Source organism: Ictidomys tridecemlineatus, chromosome 5, assembly GCF_052094955.1.
Source record: "Ictidomys tridecemlineatus isolate mIctTri1 chromosome 5, mIctTri1.hap1, whole genome shotgun sequence".
NCBI classification, from domain to species: Eukaryota; Metazoa; Chordata; class Mammalia; order Rodentia; family Sciuridae; genus Ictidomys; species Ictidomys tridecemlineatus.
Window position 1 is genome coordinate 31,769,820 of NC_135481.1, and position 18,114 is coordinate 31,787,933.

The 18,114-nt window shown below is 33.1% G+C and overlaps 1 protein-coding gene across 1 annotated transcript in view; it reads right to left on the minus strand.

Moving 5' to 3' along the window:
* Fgf7 (fibroblast growth factor 7) overlaps positions 1–14,252 on the minus strand; it is a 59,468-nt gene extending 45,216 nt beyond the window's left edge. The window contains exons 1-2 of the mRNA XM_021726644.3: positions 13,962–14,252; positions 12,810–13,366 (exon numbers count right to left, since the gene is read on the minus strand). Coding sequence (XP_021582319.1) covers positions 12,810–13,095 — 286 coding nt within the window. The 5' untranslated portion in view covers positions 13,096–13,366; positions 13,962–14,252. The remainder of the gene's footprint in view (positions 1–12,809; positions 13,367–13,961) is intronic.
* Between the last annotated feature and the right edge of the window lie 3,862 nt (positions 14,253–18,114).

An 18,114-nucleotide genomic window follows, 5' to 3' on the forward strand; every position in this document is an offset into this window, starting at 1 on the left:
AATATCAAGCAGGTCTCAAATAATACATATATCTAGTATTCAGAAACATTAAGCAATATCTATTATATGATTTGCCCAGAACTACATTTGAAAATTCTCAAAATAGAAATACAGGTAGACTGTGCCTTAACTCATCATTTTTATTCTATTTCTTTTCCCTCTTTATTTTCATTGGGCATGGTCTTAAAAGGATTAGAAATAAATAGAGAAAATAATAATAATGGACAAGAGAAATAACCAATTGCCAGTAAACTATTCAACCTATCCTTCAGAAGTGCTGGTTGGAACAAACACACTGCTATTTGTTTTATTTTTTTGTGTTTGTTCCATTTGAAGTTCATGACCTAGAGAAAGAAACTATCTGGATATACTCCTAAAATTCACTGATTTATTCTCTGAAATTAAATTGCATCTATGTATGCATTCTATAATAATTATACAGACAATTACTAATGGGTAGAAGTACAAATATTTTCATAAATGTCATAAATGTGCCTAAAACACAACCAAAATAACTTCTGCAGCATCTTTAGCAATTTGTAAGCAAAATAAACTGAAGGTTGCTACGCCAACTCAGGGGGAGACAGATGGAGATGTTTTATACAAGGAAAATTGGAGCAAAGCATTTATTTAATACAAGAAGATAGTGCCAAGTACTTATTGGATCATAATACAAAAAACTTTTATCTGTTTGTACTTATTCAGCTGCAAATTATCCCAATGCATGGTACAAATTATTATGTGATGTTTTAATAGCACCAGTGACAGTGTAGTGATACATGTGATGATAACTAAAAGTATGCTTTGGAATTAAATCTTCTTGGGTTGACATCCAACTCTGACAACTACTACCTATGTAACCTAGAGCAAGTTACTTAAATCCATGAACCAATGTTTCCCCATCTGCAAAATGAGCATAAATCTGCCAACTTTACATGCACTCTATGAAGATTAAATTAGATAGTGTATATGAAGTGTTTTGCACAATTACAGGTACACAGAAAATCCACTTGTACTAGTAATTTTTGTTGCTATTTTAAAATAATATTCATGACTATGTTTTCATTGAAGAAAGATATTGCTTTAAAATGCCTCACTTTTCCCCTTCAAAGTGTCTTAGTAACACTTCTCAAAAGAATAAATAGAAATGGCCAACAAATATATAAAAAATGTTCAGCATCATTAACAATTAGGGAAATAAATGCAAAACTACACTGGCATTTCATCTCACACCAGTCAGAGTGGCAGTCATCAAGAATACAAATAATAATAAGTGCCGGACAGGATATGAAGTAAAGGAATACTTTTACACTGTTGATGAGATTGCAAATGAGTACAACCACTGTGGAAATAAGTACTGAGGTTCCTCAAAAGACTTTCATACTGGTAGAAGCACTATATGACCATACTACACCATTCCTCAGTATTTATCCTAAAGAATTAGTCATCATACTATGATGATACTGCATATTAATGTGTATAGCACAATTCACAATAGCCAAGCTATGGAACCAGACTAGGTGTCCATCAATGGATGATTGGATAAAGAAAATGTGGTATATATGTACAATAGAGTTTTATTCAACCTAAGTAAAAATGAAATTGTGTCATTTACAGGGAAATGCATAGAACTAGAGACCATTGTGTTAAGTAAAATAAACCAAACTCAGAAAATCAGGGTCATATGCTTTCTCTCATATGTGGAAGCTGGAGAGGAAAAAGAAAAAGAAAGGTGTGGATGTGGGAGCTCATGAAAACCAAAGGGCAATCAATAGAGACAAAGGATCAGGGGATGAGAGAGGGGAGGGATGGGGGAAGTGCTGGAAAGTGACATTGGCCAAATTATATTGTTATACTGTGTGCATGTACAAATATGTAACAACAGATCCCACCATTATGTACAATAATGCACTGATAAAAACTTGGGGGGAAATAAAGAAAAAAAGTGTGTCTTAGTTATAAATATTGAAAGGTTTAAATCGTTATTCTGTATATAAACTTCTTGTTTTTAATGTATGATATTAATCACCCAGTGAATTCATCAAACCTATTATTCAACATCTATGCTGTAAATTAATGACCCATACAAATACTTCTGGAAAACAATCGTTGCACTCAAAAGATTTTTATTTGATCAACTGAATCATCACTAAGTTTTAAGCACCAGTCTCTCTTAATTAAAATAAATAACACCTAAACAGGAGGCAAAACAGGACTTTGTCTAATTTTTAAACTAGAGTTGATATACTAGTGAACTTATAAAACTGGTAAATTTCCTGAAAGCCTGTTTTTCTTCCAAGAAATAAATTATTAGTGTGATTATAAGCTTATAGCAGGAGGTATTTTGAGAAATAATTATTATGGAATATATTCCATACCAGTTTTACTACTGGCAAGTATTTTCAAAGGATTAACCACTATTTAGCCATATACTTATATTCAGGCACTCAATAAAAACGTTCCCAATTGTATGTTATACAATTTTACATGGACTAACTTGGAAAATTTACGTCAATAGTAACAAAATTTATTTCTACACAGTTCACTAATTTTAATGCTAATATTAATGTGAGTGCCTGATGAACTATTAAATAGTACTTTAAAACATCATAAATATTAAAGTTTACTTAATAGTCATGATACAGATTATGCTCGTTTCCTTTGGGATGTATAATTTTTTCAATATCTGATCAATTTCAAGGCAGTTAAGAGAAAATTTTAAGATCAAATTTGGCCAGAATCTTTCCAAATTCCAATTAAACAACCAACATAATTTTATAGTGCATTATTTGTACAAGAGAGTGAGCCTACTTTCTCAGAAACAGTTCAGTAGTCTTATCTACGTGGAAAAGCACCTCATTTCTTTGCCAGCATCATGAATTAGAGGGAGTAAAACTCCATGCAGCTGTTTGGCTACTGATAGAGTTATGTAGTCAAGATAGGTGGTCTAACACTTTGGGTAGTAAAAATTTGCCTTATCTTAAAGAATGCAACAGATAACCTCCATAATTTTGTCCTTAAATACTGACCATGAGTCTGAAAACCATTATTTCTTTCACTTCTTGGCAACTGTTATGGGGTAAAAAATTCCCTATAATGATAATGCAGTTTTGAAAGTGATTATTTGTGAACAGTTACCAAAGGTTGGTTATCAAAGATTGAAAAGGCACTAAAAAGAAAAATATGCAGTTATTCAAGAAAAAATAAAGCTATCTGTATTATCCCAATTAGCAGAACTTGAATTATGCCTTCAAAAGTAGTTACTCTTTAAAGAAAAGACATCATATAAAACTTTGAAAGATTAATGACCGCTTTTTCAATTCTTTCATTAATTCAACAAAAAGTTATTGATCCTCCTTTTGCCACACTGAAGAAATTGTGCATCTGTTTTTTTAGAGAAGTAGCAGTTTAGTTGGGGTATATATGAGGATATATGAGCTGCTGGCATTAAAACAAATTAAGAGTAGGTTCACCAACTTTCTATTTTTCCCCAGTTCTCTGTCCCCACATATATGCCCTTTTTCCTTTCAGTGCTGATCATATAGTCCAGGATCAATTTTGTTAGGAGGCAGATTCTATTCCTATGACCAATACCAATTATGAATTTTTTCCACATATATATGTACACATGTTTGTGTGGTTTTGTTGTTTGCTTATTTATTCATTTGTTTTGGTACCAGGGATTGATCATCCCAAGGGTGTTTAAGCACTGAATCACATCTCCGGCCCTTTTTATTTATTATTTATTTATTTATTTATTTTTTGAGACAGAGTCTTACTAAATTGCTGAGGATGGCCTTCAACTTGAAATCCTCCTTCCTCGGCCTTCCAAAGTACTGGGATTACAGGTGTGGGCCATCACACTCAGCTCTGCATTTATGTTTTGATATGCATAGATTAGTTGACAATCAGGTAGGAATAAGAATAGATATGGAGGAGGGCCACAATTCTTCCAGGATTTGTCTTCACCTTGCCCTCCTGCCAATCATCCTTCCAGCGTCAACAGTATCTTCTAAAATAAAACAATTTTTCTACTTGTCCCTTGAAATTACCTAGAAATACATTAAATCAAATTGGTACTGGAGGCTTTTTTTTAATGATAGAGAATAAGAGGGAAATGAGATATGTTTTTCTTTTACTACAGTAAGACTTTTAATTCTTATCCACATTAAATTTTCTTGATAATTTAGAAATGTATTTCCTATTTTTAACTAATTTTAAATGTATAATAAACTAAAGGAGAAATATATTGAGTGACTATGAATCTTTCTGTCTTCTTCCACCTCTGCTCTTGGGCTAATTGCTGCATGTTCTACCATGGAGAGATAGAAGAAAGAATAAACTATGGTGCTTATCTTTCCATTCTAGTGGTGGTGCCAAATGCAAACAGAAAGAACCACAGACAAGGCAAATGTATTCTATATGGAAAGTAAAGCAACAAAGGCACAGAAGATGATAAGAACAGTACTGGTTTTGTCTCTATTTAAAATATCAAATGAGTGACCTTCTCAAAGAATGTTGAAATAAAAATTAACAATCCTTCCATCAGGTTATATTAAATATTAAATTTCTAAGTAGATTTTGGGCAGTAAATGAAATTTGTTCTTTACTGTTGAAATAACTACAACTTTTGTTCAAACTGTTTTTTTGAAAAGTAAAACAAAATTTATGGTTGATATGATAAGAATTTTTCAACGATATTGGAATCCTGAGACATTTTTAGGTTTTTGTCAGTTTACAGGTTGCCCAAATAATTGCTATTGGGCATCATTTTAGGAGAATGGTACTATGAAGCTGTTCTGAACAGACTAATAAAAGACTTTGAACCAGGCTTAACTCCCACTGTAAATCTTTGGTTTTCAACTAGCATCCATGCCCAAAATATCACTTTGATAGTCCAAACTCAAAATTCCTGATTTTGGCATAATTCTTTAGTTATGCTTAGTTAAGTTAAGCTTAAAATATTGGTTCAGGTCAACTTTTAGCATTTTTATTTGGATCAAACAATGGAGTGGCAGCTTGATTTAGTTATTGACTACACCAAAGATAGACCCCAAGACTGTAGCTCTCAAATTGTAATTTAATGAAATTTAAATGTTCTACCCACACCAGGGGTTGGCAGCTGTGGAGTAAAAGGAGTGTCCTGATATCAAATGTGTTTGGAAAACCATGTTTACACTTTTCCTAGAATTTTGCAATTCACATTAGTGTAGTTGTAGTTTAGGGTCACAGAAGTTCTGCTAAAAGACCTGTTCAACGTTATTTAACTTCATATTTACCAGTCAGCGAGGCATGACTGAAGCACGGTTTCCATGCCACTGTGTTTCAAGAAAACACCATTAACATCTCAAGGGACATTAGAGTTCTAAGAAATATAGTTTGGAAACACTGCCTTAAGAAAAAATATTCAGGCTCAGTTGATTCTGAATTTGGCTGCATATAATTTTCTCAAAATTATCCACAATTACATTTAAAATTAAAATAGATAAAATGGGAAATATTATAATAGAACATGAAATACATTGTGTTTAAATATTTCTCACTGCTCTTGTATTACATTAATCATAAAAATAAATTCAGTTTCAGAATAGTTCAGGTGAAGAAGCAAAGATTATTACAGTTTTATGCACAAAATTAACAGATTCAAACCTCTTATTTCAGTGCTATGATAATCTACTAACATTTCAATCCCTTTGTACACTATTACTAAAATTTCTAGTTAAGTTTCTTTTATCTTGATTTATTTTATCAGCCTCTACTATCTTATCAATCCAATGCATTTCATTGTCCTCATTCCTTAAGTGAATCAAAAAAAAAAAAGTAAAGCTCTAGTTAATGAGAATCCTTTATACTTCACATTAAGTTTATAGAGGATTCCAATCCATTAATTTTTTTAAAGAGAGAGAGAGAGAGACAATTTTTCAATTTTTTTTTTCAGTTTTTGATGGACACAACATCTTTGTTTGTATGTGGTGCTGAGGATCAAACCCGGGCCGCACGCATGCCAGACAAGCACACTACCACTTGAGCCACATCCCCAGCCCTCCAATCCATTAATTTTTATATAAAGTCTTTTTTCCTTTCCCATTTTTCTCTTTTCCCTCCTATTCACAAATATGTTTTTATTTATTCTTATATAGACACCACCTATCAAGTATTCCCAACCACTCCAGTAAAAAAATTTACTAGAGCAACTGGAGAATCTCTAGATGCAACCCTCCCCAATATATATCAAGCTTTCTCCCTTTAAGAATGATGTTGCCTACCTAAAATGAGTCCTGGATAATTTCCCTCTCTTCATTTTCACTGTAACAAACACATTCATAGACATAACTAAGTAACTTAAATGGCATTTTCTTTGTTAGTGAATTTGATATGGCTTTTCTACTTAAGTCCTTATTTAACCTCAAAAGCATATATGAAACTTGGTCAAGAAAGAGTTAAATATTTAGTTACTCTTCAACATGGCATTTCAAATCATGTGGGAGGCAGGGGATTTTTCTTTTTCAACCTCTTTTGGGTGTAGGAAGTTTGGATATGGTTTGGAGAAGAGAGTAGATCATATCGAAGCCTAATTTCATCTAAGAAACGTTCTTTCATCTTCTGTGTTACTTAAGTATACACATATCCTGCCTTTTCTTCTATATGCCATATGTGAAAGTTAAATAGAGAAAACTGTCATATTCCAATAGTGATGTTATGGGAGTGCTTCCAAAAATTGATAGAAAAGAAAATAAAGAAAACTTTGCTTCGTGTTATGCATCCCAATCGTACAAAGAGAGCAAGGTTCTATAATCATATCCTTTTCACTGATATGGATAGACCCTCTAAACCTGTGGTTCTCTCCCCCATGGGTTTTCTAGGTTAGAAATTGTTTCTTTAAACCTCTTCCATTGAACTAAGTGGGGTGGCTGTGAGAATAGAAGCCTAACTTGGAGGTATCTGGGTTCATAGTCAGAAGTGGCTTACTTATGTGCCAAGAAAGCTGGCATTGATGCCTGTATTCCAGGTACCTTGAAAAATGTCAGAAGAGAGTCATATCATGAGACTAGCACAGGACCTATTCTTCCTTGCTGCTAAAGCAACCTTCTTATATAGTAGCTACAGAGCTGTCATCACATGCATTTCTAAGCAAGTTTACCAAATGTTGAAGCCACTAAGATTTGTCAGAGAGGTCAAAAGAGCCCAGAAGAACTCCCTCAGTGCACAATTCAGAGATTCCAAGATTAAGCCTATTCCAAAATCCTCTAAAGTGCAAGTTAATTCTGAAGCCCTCTAAGGTTTCTAAAATATTCCCAGGACCCCTGAGAGAATTCCGGCTGAATTAGAATTATTGGTCCCTATATGAGTGATTTGAAAGCTTAGCTGCACATTAAAATCACTGGAGAACAAAGTCTGATTCATGGGTTCTCCCTGCCTTCATGAGATCCTGATTTAATTGAGCTATGGTTTCCCCAGTAATTAATGTGATCCTCTTAGTTCAGTAGTTTTCAGCCTTGGCTGCATGTCAAAGTTATCTAGGGAGTTTAAGATTCCTGATACTCAGACTGTATCTGTATCAATTTAATGAGAATCTTTGTGGGTGGAATCTCGCATCAAAACTGTTTTAAAGGTCTGCAGCTGATTATATTTAGCCAAGTTTGAGAATTAGAAAAATCTACAAAAGGCAGCTCCTCCCATATATCTAACAACTGGCTTCTTCTATTCTCTCCAATTCAGTTGGGCCTCTGAATGCACAAAAACTATAGCTAAAGAATTGTTACACAGCTGAGTCACAGAGATCAGATGCTCTGGTTTGATACAGAAACAACAGTGATATGGAAATGGTCAGTTCAAATGAAGGTTTAAGAGATGATAGACGCGCCTATGGCAATATATGAAGTTATTATTATTTAGGAAATGCCAGACACTTATCACAGCCAAAAAGGAAGATTATAAAACAAAATATAAGATGTAATAGTACAGTTTCAAAGAACAGCTAATATTTCCAAATCTTCTTCCCAGCAATTTATGCATCTTCCATAATTTAGAGACTTGACAAGTTATATATGGGAATTCAGGTCATCAGTTCTATAGGATTCCATCTTGTCAATAATTTCTAGGATTGTCTTTCATAGATATGTTCCATAGAGCTCCACAGATACATTTATTATCATTTTTAAAAATATTCTTCAGTTGTAGATGAACACAATACCTTAATTTTATTTATTTACTTTTATGTGGTGCTAAGAATCAAACCCAGTGCCTAATACATGCTAGGCAAGTGCTCTACCACTGAGCCAAAATCCCAGCCCATTTATTATCATTTTTGAAAGGCAGAATTATCTTTATATTGTTTTTTATTTTGACTATGTAAGTTATTATTCTTTAGACAACTTGCTAAATTCTGTTTGAAACACAAGCAAATTTATCTTTTCCATATTTAGAGTGACTAGGTATATATTTGATAGCTACTAGCAGCAATTATTGTTGAATAGGAGCCTATCCAAAGAATTGTTGACAACTAAAGTTGCTGAAGCTTTTGTGGCCAAAGTCAAATCCAATAATACTGTGTTTATTTGCTTTTCGCCAATTGTTAGGCCATATCCCATCACAGTCTAACAATCCAAAAGAGAATATTGCCAAATCATTGGCCAGTTTTCAGAATGGCTAACCCTTTTCTTGCGATGGAGCTAACAATGCTCAATGATATCCATGGAAGACATGATTTCTCTTGGATCAGTGGTTTATGACAATTAAGGATTTTTTCTATTTACTATTGTGAAAGGAACAAAATTTTTTATTAATTAGATATCAAAAGAAAGAAGATTATCTTGAAGGATTGGGCTCTCTGTTCCACATCTGTCTTTCAGGGCAGTTGATGGACACCCAGCACACTGCTGCCATCTCTCATACAGCACTTCAATTCCCAACTAAAACAGCAGTATTATTTTTGTCAGGTGTGGAGTGATTGACTCTGTCTGCTGATGATTCAATAATTATCTAGATTCACCCTCTGTATCTGTCTCAACAGAAGTGGAAGCATTGACTATTCTTTCCAGTTCCTTTATGATGTTATCAATTTTGTCCTCTGTAGAGAACACAAATGTACTTTTTGAAGGGACATTTTATGCTTTTAGTATACTTACTATTTGCTCAAGTTAGGTTCCAATTTTATCACTGAGAAATCTACCCAAAGGCTAAATGTGGAAGCACCAGAAAGAACAAGTAGAGAGAAAAGGGTTTTGCCTCCTGGTTAAGAGCAGTGTGCAATTCCTTAGGACCAGTTCTTTGGTAACAGATGTTCTCCCTCAAGAGTCAGAAATAAGGTCCAACTTTTCTTAGCCTTTCATGAGTTCCCCCATCTACACAATTAATTCTTGCTCATATGTCTAAAAATATAAGTCTTATTTCTGGTCAGTTCCTTGGTACATGCTTTCTGTAGTGTGTTCATTGTAAACTAAATTTGAATTATTTGATAAGATGACACTACAACTAAGGTAAGACTGAAGTAAGTGAGATCTTCACAATCCAGGGTAGCTTTAGTAATTTTTCAAGTTCCTTAAAGATATGAGACATAGTAATCACATCTACCTCTCCAAACACTTCCCTCTTCACCTCCCCACTCTTCCTCCACCTATCCCAGCCTAACTTCTTCTAGAAGCAAGAACATACAACCAGATCTTTCCCCTCTCCTGCTAATGCCAATCCATATTTACCAATATCACATTCCTAAGGACTGACGATATGACTTAGTGGTAAAGCACTTGCCTAGCATGCACAAGTCCCTGGATTCAATTCTCAGAACTCCACCAAAATAGTTTTATGTGAGAGCTGTGCTTCTGTCTGTAGAACTAAGCATCCCTCTAAGTGCTATTAACATCCCAAGTCATTTCCCTTTCATTCAAAGAAATCTTTTGAGAATGGATTGGGACTTTCTTATGGTAACAAAGAACAATTAATGTTTTATATAGCTGGCATCTTACTTTTCATACAAAAGGGTTTTTTATCTATGATATTAAAATATATATCATGGACCCCTAAAGAAGTTCAACACCAGTTAAAAATTTTAAGGCATAAAAATATGAAAAATGATATTTAAAATTTAATTCTGATATTCACTAGTTACACAAGTCTGGCACATCAGAATCTAGTAGACAACCCAATTATCTTTAACTCTCATTTCAACAAAAACAAGAAAGGAAAATCTTTTGTTCATTTATTCATTCATTTGTTAATTATTGAAGGTGGTAAACAATCCAGATTTTGGAATTTCAAGTTTCTCATCCTTTTGAGTTATTTTAAACAAATTCTCCTAGGTATTTCCTTTGTATCTATTTTTCCTAATAGAATAGCTTCAATTGCACCTTGTGAACTTGCATGTTCATGTATAGATATTCACTCTTAAAATGAGTAAGGCTGCCTCTTAGGTAATAGGAAATAGCTATCAGAATTATCTTCTGTAAATTATTCTCCACAGATTCTTCATTGAATTATCTCATTCTGTATCTTAGTATTTCCTATAGACAAAATTATCTTAGCCTACTTAATTTTGAAGAAACTTTATTGACCCCTTTTCCAATTAGATAGCAGCACGATTTGACAATGATTTAGGGTTTGCTTAAAGAATTCTGATGAAGATTTCTCTTTCCAGGAGAATTTACCATCTCAAAAAAGTATACCACATATATAGACTTGTAAAAAGCTTGAAGGTGAATATTATTTACATAATGTAAGTCATGTCTTTTTAATACATTGATATTGTGACATTCTAATGTATAATGACATAGGATGACTTTTTTCCTTTCTTTTTACTGTTGAACTAGTGTTAGAGGAGAAATGACTTACCAAAATAGCATTATGATACTCAAAGTTACCAAATTGTATTTCAAACTATAGAATACTTCTAGTATTTTGGGTATGTGTGTATGTACACATATATATGTACATATATGTATTTTAAAAAATTTTAACACAAAATAAAATTTACATGTATGAATACATTCTAATTGAAAATATTTTTGATGCCAAATAATCATACATATTATTCATTTTCCACTAAATTTTACATCCTACTGTTCACTTTTTCATTATTTGGTAAAACATTCAAAAGGAATTAGAGTATAGAAGAGTTCTACAGTATATTACTACCATTTGAAATTAGATCTGGCAACAAATCTTGTCATTGAGATAATATTCACTTTCATCTCATTCATTGTGGGTGATAGCTATACAATGGCTACTTACATTTCTTTACATTCATGCAATATGCTCTGTGGTTGAGGACAGATTAGGCTATAAGAACTAGAAGGTATGTTGGAGAACATATCCCATGTTTTACAGATGAAATTAGAAAAACTGAAAAGTCATTCACAGAAGGGCACAGGAACCATGTGTTATAACTTCCATCTGAGCTCTGGCTTTCTACCAGATTCCATTATCCATCATAAATCTCAATATTTTTTAAATAAACTGATGATAAGCCAAATTTTATTGCTCACATAGAAATGAATATCTATAAAACTTCCTCTGAATAGTCATTTCCTTAACTAAACTTCAGTATAATCAGAACAATCTTCTAGAATTAACATGATACCTTTGTTAATAGCAATAATAATAACAAAACCATAATTGTTCACAGCCCATCAAAATGGCCTTAACATTCTGTATCAATTATAGTTAAAGATCCTCTTGTTTTCATATTGTAAGCATAATTCTCCCAAATTCTCATTTGTTTATTGATTAGTTTAGAAGTCTAAAAGACATTTAGTAAGCAGGAAACAAAAGTTTTAAGTAATTACTATGAGTCTGGCACTGTGCTAGGCACATGATCACACCACCATCCTCATGCATTATTTTTTTCAACTGACTTTAACATACCTAACATGTATAATATTAACATTTTCCAAGTCCTGATAATACTACCAAAGCTAATTTTCAGTGAGGAATTTTAAATCCATAAGGTAAATGTTGAAGTATGTTTTACAATATTTTCAATATTTTATTGAAATTGGTTATTAATCATAAAAATTCAATCCTGAAAAAAGATTCAATCCTGATATTTTAATATGAAAATAACAACTTATTCTTAGGGAAAATGTAAGGCTTTTCAATTATAAATGATGAAAATAATATCTATTTCAACTTTTATTTACTGACATTTCTGTTTCTCTTAAAACAACATAAAGCTTATATGACACAGTAGATTTACATAAAGAAAATGTCAGAAAGAAACTATTTTTATGCCTAGATGGATAAGTAAGCAATCTAACACTAACTCATTATAACATGAATGCATGAGGATGCCACAGATTCCCTTCAGTTTTGCAATTATACACAATTGAACAAAAATGCATTTTTGAACACAGATTAAGTATTCTGCATCATGGAAATGTTCTTTCAAAGGAAACTATAAAAATAAATAAATTCTCTCTTCCTCAAACTGGTGATTCGTACTTTGGTAAGCATTTACATAGAAGTATGTGAAAGCTCTAAAAAGCTTTGCTAGGGAAAAAAATCACATTTCAATGTGAATAATACTATTTACATCTTGCTTAACTTAAGATCATTTTAAGGACATGGAGTATGTGTTTTACAGTTGACTTATTTATAAGTTTCAACTATAGTATTAGTAAACTTGCCCTGTTCCAAGATATATTTTTAGGAACATGGTTCACACAATCCCAATTTACAGAAATTAGAAAGCAATATTGCATTTAATTATTATTTCACAAGTAAAAGAAACTGAGAAAGCTTATCACCTGAAAATTTATCCTTTAACACATTGTCAAGGGCTATAAACAGTACTTTAAATAAAGGACATTACTTACTGTAATTGTTCTTCATCTCTTGGGTCCCTTTTACTTTGCCTCGTTTATCAATCCTCAGATACCACTGTGTTCGACAGAAAAGTCTTCTCACTCTTATATCCCCTCCTTCCATGTAATCATAACTTCTGGTATGTCGCTCAGGACTGGAGCAGTTCACATTTGAAGCCATTTGCTCTGGAGTCATGTCATTGCAAGCTAAAGATAGAGTGCCCACTAGACAGATAATGTGAAAGCATGATGTGTAGAGCAAGGTTGGCAGGATCCATGTCAGTATCCATTTGTGCATTATAGTGTAGTGCTCCGGGTGTTCATGAATAACATAATGAAAAGTAAAATCCTGAGTTGATTGTTACTCCTAGGTCATTGACCTCTTCCTATCTGTTAATTATATAGACTTATTTAAGAAAGAGTAGTTGCTCTTTCCAAATTGTTACCCTTATCCTTTTAGTTTCTGATAACAATACAGGATCCTCCTTAAATAACTCTGTGTTGATAAATCCTTATAAAAACAGGTTGTAATAAGCCCAGTTGCTGCGGTGCTGTTTGCTACTTGACTTCTGTTTGCAATGAGAGATTAAGAATGGGGAGGGAAGGAGAGAGGAAGATAAAAAAAAATCGTGTTATAAATTTCAGAGAGTAAATAGGATTATAGCAGGCAGTGTAGTTTATACTTTAAAGATACATTTAAGACAGATTTAATAGAGAGTGTCAACAGCTTTACCACTCTATATGCAGATTTATAAAAGTTATATATGAATAGAAACAAATCAGAACATGACTAGACCATTCATTTCAGTCACTATTTTATAAGAAACACTCTGCAACCAGAGTTATTGATTTAAATCAAGTTCTGCAATTACTGTTAACAAAGTATAAAGGCTTTTCCTGCATTTCTTTATTATATGCTTTTACATTTATGATTAATCAATAATTTTCTCCTGAACTGCCCACATTTTTCAAGTTAAATGTCAGGATTTCTCTGGAGAGCTTCAACTTTATGTAAGTTCTACAACATAATAACTATAGATATTTTTTACATGGTTCAAAAATCTGGTAACTTTTACCTTCCCCCTCAATACCGTAACCAGAGAAAAAGATAAAGTTCTAGAAAACATTCAGAATTGTTTTTAAAGACAAATAACAGTAACTTACTTGTTCTGTTTATAACAGCTGGATACACAAGAATTCCATGTCTGTTGTCTGCCTTGTGCAACTTGAGCCTCTCTACTGTAGCTACAAACTATTTCTCAGCTGAGAAATCCTCCAGCAGAATCATAATTGTTTCCATAAATCAACAGGCAAGAGGATTTTCTCTGTGTGTGTGAGCGCGTGTGTGCTTGTGTGTGTGTGGAGCCTTTTATTCAGGGCTTTTCGATAAATACCTTTGCTGACCTCATTGGAAGCAATTAAAACTTAACCAGTGAGCTGTTAGTTGAATGCAACAGCGAGAATAGAAGGAGGCTTGTATAATATTCAATGGTCATGAGAGGGAGCTATGAACATGCTTAAATCTACAAGTGGGTATCTACTTTGTAGAAACAGATCTCTGATTCTGAAGCAGTTAGGAGGGGAAAGGAAAATGTAGACCTTCTTTACAGCACAGCACTTACATAGATTTTGGAAAATATTTCCTTGAACATATATGAAAGGGGTTTTGACTAGTTAGAAAATCTTTTCTACAGCTTTATGATGTATATATTTCTTCAATTACTCTTTTGTGTTCAAATGTCAGAACAAAACTAATGTGTGTTAACTCCAATCTTAGTCTCTTAAAACATTCTGTTGTTGAGCTAAAGGTTTATCTTTGCACACAGAGATCATTCAATATTGCATATGAGTATAATTTTTATGTTCCTAGTCTGAAAACAAGAAGCCCTAGTTTCTTATTTGACTTAGGCTATTTAAAATAAGTATGACCTTGGGCAAGTCACTTGACATTCCTGAGTCTCAAATGCTGCTACATTTGTAAAATTAAAGTATTAATCTAAATGATCCAGTGGTGCTTTGTACTCTTAAAATTCTGTATCCTGTGATTTATACCAATGGCTAATATAAGGAAGAGGAATTTCAAAAATTATTATTATTAAAATTAAAAGTAAAGAAAATGGTTTTACCTTGGTATCAATGTTTGACTTTTGCCTCAATGAGAACTTTAGCCTAATAAAAAATATCATTTGGGGGATGGAATTATAAAACCTATAGCTAATGTAAATAACAGAAATCTATTATACTTTTCAAAATGAATTGTTCTCTTTATTTCCTGTTCTAGAGTATATGTGGCAGAGTCCAAATGTTTTATTAGATATTTGGTTAGAGTAATTGCATCGTCAGTCTAACTCAGTGTTTAGGAATGTATATTAAAATTCTTCCTATGTTACACACACACACACACACACACACACACACACACACTTCTGTACTTAAAATGCACAACTTTACCACCAGGTGGTGCATGTAGACCAAATAGGGGGGGAAAAAGAAATCAAGTTTATTCAATTGGATTATGGTTTGTGTTTTCCTACATGTCTATGCTTTTAGAGAATAGAATCAATAGCACAAAATATTTTAAATAACCCCAGTTACCATTTATTTATGAAATATTGAAAGTGCTAAATTTTTAAGCAGAGCAGGTGGGCTCTTCTATAATTAGGTCTGTTGATAACAAGAGGGCTCAAAACATTCTGTCATCCCTCTGAGAGCAGAAGAGGAATGAAAGTATGAGGCTATTGTGTTCTGAATTACATCCCACTAATTTTGGAGCCAACAGTAATGAACAGGGTCAGAATTCCTAGGACTTGGATATTTCTTCCAAAGAAATGAAAAGTTATTAACAGTCAGTACCCGATTTAAATATACTCAAGAACTACTAAGTTCATCTGTTCTACACTGATCCTACAGACTTTAAACCAAAAAAATTAATGTATTAGAAGTCAATATTTGCTAACTAAATGTTTAAGATTTAAATAAAAGAAGTGGATAGTTTGCTCCTGAAGAGTGCTTAGTGCCACCTTAAAAATCTGCTGTACAGAATTGACTATAGAACCAGAAACAAAGAATAAAATTGTAAGTGAAACATTAGATATTAGTGTATTCCAATTTGGAAATAGGATCTAAGTAATAATAAACGGATCAATTTCAACAAGGAAATCATATGAGTAATTTGAGTTCCTTGATTATCAGTTTCTTAGTTGGAGAATAATTACCTCAAGATAGGTGCAATACCTGTTTCCCTGGTATCATAGCTATAATCCACTTATGCCCAGATTATACCTACATTCAAGAGGGATTCTCCAAGAACTAATAACTTTAGTTATCTCCAGGTGGAGTAACCCTCTTGGGTTTTATTTCCATTTTGATTTTAGGAAAGAATATATGAAAATGAAGAGAATTTATTTCTGTGAATATCATGAAAATAGACAGTTGTCTATTTAAGCAACTGCCTTTATATCTTTTATTCCATGAAGAAATAAATGATACCTTTGGTTTCATGTATTTTGAGATTCAGTAATTAATTGTAAAATGGTACATCTTTCATAATTATTCATAATATAATCAATAGAAAGGAAAATAATTAAACATTTTCATTTCTTTGCATTCTTACATCCTATTTTGTTGTCCATCCCCCTAGTTTCCATCTTTTCTACAAAATACAGATAGCCATTATTAGTTTTTTTTAACTTTACCTCTTTTTATACAGAAGGTAGCATGCCATACATATTGTTCTTCATGTCACTTTTTCATTAAAATAGAGAGTCTTCCCATTTCAGTATTCAAGAAGATCCCTTGATTTTTTTTACAGCTGCCTAGTATTCCCTTAAGTGGGTTTATCCCAGTGTATTTAACCAGCCTCCAATGATGAACATTTAATTTTTAAAGTACTAATCTCTTACCAAAAAATGCTATAATGAACAAATATGTCACTTTATAGTGTACAAATACTTCTTCAAAATCAATTTTTAACATTGGACCATCTGAACCAAAAGAGGTGTGTGCGGGGGGGGGGGGGGGGAAGAGACAGAGACAGAGAGAGAGAGACAGAAAATTTTGATATTGCCAACTTATAGTCCATGAAGGGTTTGCTAGTTTTTTAATCCCACTAACCTAAAAGTAAACACCAATTTGCTCAACAGTATATTGCCAAAATACGGGATTTTGCTAAGCCAATAAGTGAGAATGGCATTTCATTCTTATGAGACAAAGTGACCATGATGTATGACTGTAAAGACAAGATAAATGGTGCTGTAAATGTCTGCAATAAGTGGCACAAGAGGTTTCCCTGGAAAATGTCAGCAGAGCTACAATTCAAAGCATGAGTGGGAATGAACAAGGTGAAGAGGTATTCGTGAATGTAGAAAAACCGTGTGTCACATAAATGACAGCATACTCTTTTCAACAATAAGAAACCAGCATGCCCCCAGTAGAGAGAAGAAGGCCCATGGTACATGAAGAGAATGGAGAGGCAGGTGGCATCTCTGTGGGCCATGTGAAGGAGATTGACTTATAGTCTAGGAGCAAAGGGAAGTTATTATGATATGTTAAGTTTAAGTGTGGCCTGATGAGAATTTCACTCTGTCTCTGTTCTGGTCAAAACTTAATTCCTACTGGCAGAATAAGCTTATGACATATTAAATTCTATTCATTCATCCTGTTTTTTCTGTTCTTCATATTATGGAAAAGATAGCCAAATTTTGTAATTGGAAGGGCAAGGTTGTGGGGAAAAGTCATGTTTTCCTCACTTGAATAAAATTGAATCATTTTAAAAATTCATACTAAATGCCCTAAAAATAAGGGAAGCATAAGAATATTTTTGAGAAGTAGCACAATAAAATTAGAGTCCCATGAACTGGGGAGCACAGAGAAAAGTCTATAGACTCCCTCCTTGGGAAGCCATGTTCCTGTATTTCTAGTAGCATCATACACCAGAGAAAGCAAAACTCCAGATAACAAAAGACCGTCTCCTGTGTGTAAAGAGAGAGGCCCATAATCATCCCTTGAAATATTTCTCATATTTAAATTAAAAAATCAGGAAACATCATAGAACCCAGTCCTGAAGGAACTGTATAAATAGTCATTAAACACCCCAGAAATAACCAGGGTAAGCCAAATGACTCAATGATCAAAGCCCTTGCCTTGGCCTTGCATAAAATCCTTGAGACCCATGAGTAACAGAGGTTGAGTTTTCCATCAACCTGAGGTGGGGGTGGAATTCTCAAAATTGAAGCTAGGTTGATTTATATTTATAAATATAAATTTATGTTCTTCCTTACATATCTGAAGGATATGTGCAAGATTTATTTCTGCTACA